Source organism: Cariama cristata, unplaced genomic scaffold (genome assembly GCF_000690535.1).
Source record: "Cariama cristata isolate BGI_N322 unplaced genomic scaffold, ASM69053v1 scaffold32114, whole genome shotgun sequence".
In the NCBI taxonomy this organism is placed as follows: Eukaryota; Metazoa; Chordata; class Aves; order Cariamiformes; family Cariamidae; genus Cariama; species Cariama cristata.
The window spans coordinates 2,170-8,946 of record NW_009615208.1 but is presented as its reverse complement, the minus strand read 5'-3'; the positions used below and the strand labels follow the sequence as shown (position 1 = coordinate 8,946).

Below are 6,777 nucleotides of genomic sequence, written 5' to 3'. Positions count from 1 at the left end.
ACACTGGTTTGGGGTTTTTTTTAATGCAAGTTTGTCCACTTAACCCTTGGTCCTGGAGTGGTTCGGTGCCAGCCCAGAAGCACGGCATCGACCAGGCACAACCGCATGGTTAAAGATGTGCCATGTATAACCCTCCTTAACACGCTGGTGCGTCCGGCTCTGCCTCTTTATCTGGTTCCGAAGCAAACGCGGCCTTAGCCCTGGCACCTGATCAATGGTGGCCGATGTCATCTGATCCGTGGCTGATTGTGTGTTCCCGAACAGGCCCAGGGTTTCCATGGTGAGATTGAAGACTTCCTCCTGTGGCTAACGAGGATGGAGAGCCAATTGTCGGCATCGAAACCCACAGGAGGTCTGCCAGAAACTGCCCGGGAGCAACTCAATGCCCACATGGTAATTTCTTAGGAGAGATTTTTTAATGCTTTTAATTCAGCAAGCTCCTGTCTGTCAAACATCAGCATCAAAACTTCTCCCTTCTGTGTCTAATGGGAAGAAGAGTGCTTCTCTGGTCTCTTCATACGGATAATTTTGCACTTGATGCCTGGGACAAGCATCACGATGCTTTAACCACCTTTCTTGGCTCAAAGTGACACACTGCTGTCACGCTGCTGCCTGCCCTGAACCCAATTTTCTCATCGCCCTGAGTTTGCAGCAAGCCCAGGGTCCCTCTCCGAGCTCGTCCTTTGTCTAACGCGTGGGTGCTGCCTCCCTTGCAGGAGCTGTACAGCCAGCTCAAAGCCAAGGAGGACGTCTACAGTCAGCTGCTGGCCAAGGGACGACTGATGCTGCTGAATCGCGACGACTCTGGCTCTGGCTCAAAGACGGAGCAGAGCGTAGCACTGCTGGAGCAGAAGTGGTGTCTGGTCAGCACCAAGATGGAGGAGAGAAAGGTAGTGTTGGCAGAGAGATGCCCTCCACCCTCGCCCCGTGAGCTGGTCTGACCTGAGTTGCTCCCTGCTTTGCTGCTCTGCTTTCCCGGGAGGGATGGAGCCGGTCGGGGCTGGAGAAGGAGGGCTGGAGGTTGGGGTTTGGTTGGGTTTTGGGTTTGTTTTTTGAACAGCCTCTCTCTTGGTTGCGCAGGTTGAGTTTGTCTTTCAGACGGTGCTGCCTGAGCGTCAAGCTGTTGTTGTTTTTTCTAGATAGTCTTCAGAGTTGGTTAAATCATACAGAAAATGAGAGTAAAGTTGCGGTTTGGGTTAATTTAGAGGAGAGGTGGGAAGAAACCTCCCGCGGCTCTGAAAGGCAGGCTTTGTTGGTCCTCTGCGAGACAGCAGGCCAAATCCTCCTCCGAGCTGACTCCATCCTAGGCTTTTGGCTGGTGATGAGATAAAACAAGGGACGCGGTGGCCGCAGCCCAGAATAAATTTGCGGTGCTGCAGCTGTTGCCATCGAAATATCACCCACCTCGTTTACCGAGCCGCCCTCCCCACAGCGATCCCTTTCTCGGGAAGCTGAGGGTGACGCAGCTGCTCGTGTGCCGAGGAAGGGCTCCCCTTTCAGGGGCGATTCTTGTTCTGAAAGCAAGCGGTGGCTTTCACCGAAACCCCCTCCCCTCGGTAAACAAGTTGCGTTCCCGGGCGGAGGCGATGAGGTTCCTGTCAGAGGGATGTTTCGGCAGGGACACAAAGGCTGCCTCTGTCTGCGAAACCACAGACCGTGAGCTCTCGCCCTCCATGTTGTGGTTTTTTTCCCCTCTCCCTTTCTCCCTCCCCGCGGCGGCAGGCGAAGCTGGAGGAAGCGCTGGCCCTGGCCACGGACTTCCAGAATTCCCTCCAGGACTTCATCAACTGGCTCACGCTGGCCGAGCAGAGCCTGAACATCGCACCCCCGCCCAGCCTTATCCTAAGCGCCGTGCTGGCCCAGATCGACGAGCACAAGGTACCGGCGTCGTGAGCACCCAACGGGTCCCCGGGATGGAGGGAGCGAGGGTGGCACCTCATCTCCCCTGCGCCCACGGGCTGCTCGCAGGCACGTCCAGCTCCCCTTACGGATAGGAGGGCATCTCTGCCGTTTGCAGGTGTTCGCCAACGAGGTGAACGCTCATCGGGATCAGATCATCGAGCTGGATCAAACCGGGAACCAGCTGAAGTTTCTCAGTCAAAAGCAGGATGTGGTGTTGATCAAGAACCTGCTGGTGAGCGTCCAGTCCCGCTGGGAGAAGGTCGTCCAGCGCTCGGTGGAGCGGGGACGGGCTCTTGATGACGCCAGAAAGCGAGCCAAGCAGGTGAGAAACGTGGGAAGGGTGTGACAGACCCCGAGGTGCGGCCAACCTCGGAGGGCAGCAGGTCCAGAGACCGGGACGGGACTGGGGACACCACCAGGGTTAAATTTCAGACTGGCTCCTGTTTCTTTGCAGTTCCACGAAGCTTGGAAGAAGCTGATTGATTGGCTGGAGGATGCAGAGAATCACCTGGACTCGGAACTGGAGATTTCCAATGATCCCGACAAAATCAAGCTCCAGCTCTCCAAACACAAGGTAGAGCTTTGCCAAAGCAAGACCGGTGCTGGACGCTGGGTGGAAGGGTGCTTCGTCGGGAGGGGGAGCAGGGGCAACATCTCCTTGGCCATCAGGAGGGGGGAAAGGCATGTCCACACCTGCCGCTGCCGTGGAAAACGTTCAGCTGGGGATCTTCCCAAGCACCGTGTATCTTCAGAGAGGCAAGGCCAGGCTTTGTGAAGGAGTTTTGTTTTCTCTTGGGTTCCCAGGAGTTCCAGAAGACGCTGGGGGGGAAGCAGCCCGTCTATGACACCACCATTAGGACAGGGAGAGCCCTCAAAGAGAAAGCCTTGCTTCCAGATGACACTCAAAAGCTGGACAATTTACTGGGAGAAGTCCGGGATAAGTGGGACACGGTGTGCGGCAAATCTGTGGAAAGGTAAGTCCAGCCCCAACGTTGTGCCAGCGACGCTCGTTTGCCAAGGACTCGTATCAAAGGGGAGAGCAGAGGAGGGGAGGCGATTTCATGGGGGGGTTGGAGGAGGTCACTGGGACGTGACAAAAGGAGGTGAGCTTGTTCGTGGAGATTGACGGGGATGTTTGTTTTTCAGGCAGCACAAGTTGGAAGAAGCCCTCTTGTTCTCTGGGCAGTTCATGGATGCGCTGCAGGCCCTGGTGGACTGGCTCTACAAGGTGGAACCCCAGTTAGCTGAGGACCAGCCTGTCCATGGTGACCTGGATCTGGTCATGAACCTGATGGATGCTCACAAGGTGAGAGCGCCTTTTCCAGCTCTTCTTTGAGACGTGAGGGGGGCTCCTTTTCCCCAAGAGCCAAGGGACGGAGGAGCCGGAGTCGGTGCCTTGCTGCAGAGCTGCGTGTCTCGCTGCTTTGCTTTGCTGCAGTGGACAAGGAGGGCAAAACCAGGGCGAACAAGCAGGAAGAAACCTTTGCGTTACTGGGAAGGTTACAGGAGCTGGAGCTCTGGGTTTTTGAGATGCTATCAGTCAGATCTGTTGGGGGTTTAGTTTTGAAAAGGTGGCTGAACTTATAGTCCTTTATAAACTTTGGTCTTGGCTGGAGAGCCAGCGTGTTTGGAGACCAGCACTCCTGGGTTTGGATTAGGTCATACGTTGAAATCCCCGGACAGGGCTTGGGCGTCCGTTCAAGGCAGCCGCTGTGTTGCAGCCGGAGCAGGGACTAGAGTTTGACCGCTCCAGGTCACGACCGCTTCTGCCAGGGTGGAAAACTGGGGCTCCTGCCCACGCGCACCCACACCAAAAGGCGCTCAGGAGCTGCCGAGCTCCCTGCCTGCCTGCCCTCCCATCGTGCCAGGTTGTGGTGGATCCCTGGCGTGGGTGCAAAACCCATGTTCCAAACTATTTCAGATGTGCCCCCCTGGTTTCCCACCCCCTCCATGTGAAACAACCCACTGGGACTCACTAGCCCTGCTCGACTTCTGCCCTCTCTCCCTCCAGGTCTTCCAGAAGGAGCTGGGGAAGCGCACGGGGACCGTCCAGGTGCTCAAGCGCTCCGGCCGGGAGCTCATCGAGAACAGCCGGGACGACACGACCTGGGTGAAGGTGCAGCTGCAGGAGCTGAGCAACCGGTGGGACACGGTGTGCAAACTGTCCGTGTCCAAACAAACCCGCCTGGAACAGGCCTTGAAGCAGGTGAGCAGGCGGCTACGGGTGGAAACGGTCTCGGAGAGCTTTGCTGGGCTCCACTTTGTGCCGGGAGGTCAACACAAACCTCGGGGAAGAGGTTTTGCCCAGTGACTGATCCCCTGGCCGAGCAGGACACCCCAGTTACCAGGGAGAACTGCAAAGCAGCGGGTTGGTGTCAGTTATTTACTTGTTCTTTTCCCCAAAGAAGAGCCGATAAAGGCTGATTTGAAAAGGGGGGATGACAAGATCTCACCGATGTGTGCAGCAGGAGCAGAGCGGTGAGCAGCGGCTGTCCGGGCTGGTGTTTGCTCAAGTCCGGTGTAAGAGAGAGAGCTAGATTGAAGCTAAAAAAAACCCCCAAAAGTCAGAGGCTGTTAAGCAGTTTTATGTCAAGTAGGCAAGTTACAGAATAAACTACCCAAGTGCCAAATTGGTGAGAATACAGGTAGTTGTGCTGCTTTTAAAAACATTTAGTTCTTCAGCTTTTACAAGGAGGGTGGTGAAGCACTGGCACAGGTTGCCCAGAGAGGTGGTGGAAGCCCCGTCCCTGGAGGCATTCAAGGTCAGGCTGGATGGGGCTCTGAGCAACCTGATCTAGTTGGAGATGTCCCTGCTCACCGCAGGGGGGTTGGACCAGATGACCTCTGAAGGTCCCTTCCAGCCCAAATGATTCTGTGATTCTGATTCAGTGCAGCTGATGCCGAGGGGAGGGAGGTGCCCAGCCGCTGCGGGACCTGTCTGCTGGTGCTGCACAAACCCAGGCCAACAGACAGGGCTTTTGTCCCCCTTTTTTTTTTAAAAAAAATTTGTTTTTAAAGTCCCTTTCAGCCTTTTGTCTCCCCAGCTCTCAGCTGGGAGCGGGGCGGCCCGTTTCGGGAGGCGGAGGGCTGATGCCCGTGCTGTTGTCGCCGCAGGCAGAGGAGTTCCGGACGGCCGTGCACACACTGCTGGATGGCAGAGCAGTCCCTGCGCTTTCGGGGAGCGCTTCCCGACGACGCCGAGGCATTGCAATCCCTCATTGATGCGCACAAGGTAGCGGGGAGCTCTGAGACGCAACCTGAGCAGAATTTATGGGGGAGAATATTGCAAAATAATTCGTTTTGGCCTTTCAGGAATTCATGAAGAAAGTGGAGGAGAAGAGAGTGGATGTGAACGCAGCGGTGGGCATGGGGGAGGTCATCCTGGCCGCCTGCCATCCTGACTGCATCACCACGATCAAACACTGGATCACCATCATCCGAGCCAGGTTCGAGGAGGTGAGTCCTCCAGGCTTTGTTCCAGGCTGATGGCGAGAGGCGGTGGGGGACATCCCCACCAGGGATGGCCGTGTGGGGCTGGTTCCTGCCCCGGGTTTCCCACGCTGGGCTGGCTGACGATCCTCTCTGCGTTTCCAACAGGTTCTCACGTGGGCGAAGCAGCACCAGCAGAGACTGGAGTCTGCGCTTTCCGAGCTGGTGGCAAATGCAGAGCTTCTGGAAGAGCTCCTGGCTTGGATCCAGTGGGCTGAGACAACCCTGATCCAGCGGGACCAGGAGCCCATGCCACAAAATATTGATCAGGTCAAAGCCCTCATCTCGGAACACCAGGTGAGCCCAGTGCCGAACACGGCGGGCACTCGGGAGAGGAGCAGCGGGGGGTTTCTTGCCCCTCCGTGGAGAAGGCATTGGCTTCTCTTGGAAGTCCCTGTTAAAACAGGACATGACCCAACCGGAGCTGTCACCTGGGAGCAAAGCCAGCCCAGGGGATGAACTCCGACGGTCGCAGACCCAAGCCAGCGCTGGGCAATAGCTTGACCCCGAGCCCCCATCGCCTGTGCTTAATGCTCCCATCTCCTCTATGGGCTTGGCATGTCCCAGCGAGGATCTGGAGCAACAAGAGACCGAAAACATCTCAAAACTGCAAAGGTTTCCTTGTCCCTTCTGTATTTTGACAGTCCTTTATGGAGGAGATGACTCGGAAACAGCCGGACGTGGACCGGGTCACGAAGACATACAAGAGGAAAGCTACTGAACCTCCCCACGGGCCTTTCATCGAGAAGTCCCGCAGCAACAGTATGTCTCGGCTCGATAGGCAGTTTTTGGTGAAACGTGCTACGATGGGAGGAAATGAAATGCATAGGAAACTAATTAACTTTGATTATCAATTAACAAGGCATCCTGCATTGGCAGCCAGCAGGAAAGCGGTTGAAACTTGTCAGGAGGGGAGAAATCCAGGTGGCATTTGCCCAAAGAGCCGTGCTGGGCTGTGCTGCGCCCGGGGAAGCTTCTGCTGGCACTGCTCTGCTCTTGCTCTCTGCGGTTGCTTTGTGATGAGGTTTTGGGGTCTTTTTTTATGTTGCTGCTCAAAGCCGGAGTCTGACGTGAATTCCCAAGTGCAAAGGGAGCCGGGGGTGGGTTGGGTGTAGAGCCATCCGTCCTCCTACCTGGGGACACTGCATCCCTTCGGAGAGCAGCCAGCAAGGCCGTGGGAGGTTTTCGATTTGAAAAATAAAATGTATTTCATTGCTGCTCTTTCCTGGACCGCTCAGACTCACTGAACCCATCACCACCACCTCAAACAATTCCTTTTCTCCCTTTTTCCAGGAAAATCCTTGAGTCAGGCAGCCCCCCCCAGCATGCCCATTATCTCCCAGTCGGAAACAAAGAACCCCCGGATAAACCAGCTCTCGGCCCGCT

General features: G+C 56.0%; 1 protein-coding gene across 1 annotated transcript; it reads left to right on the top strand.

The window, feature by feature from the left end:
• The first annotated feature begins 299 nt into the window (after nt 1–299).
• LOC104161337 (microtubule-actin cross-linking factor 1-like) lies at nt 300–5,273 on the top strand. The gene is made up of 10 exons (XM_009699726.1): nt 300–393; nt 717–890; nt 1,723–1,878; nt 2,018–2,224; nt 2,357–2,476; nt 2,707–2,876; nt 3,049–3,208; nt 3,914–4,108; nt 5,017–5,134; nt 5,215–5,273. The coding sequence occupies exons 1-9, from the start codon at nt 316–318 to the stop codon at nt 5,122–5,124; spliced, it is 1,368 nt and encodes a 455-aa protein (XP_009698028.1). The 5' UTR covers nt 300–315; the 3' UTR covers nt 5,125–5,134; nt 5,215–5,273.
• The last annotated feature ends 1,504 nt before the right edge of the window (nt 5,274–6,777 follow it).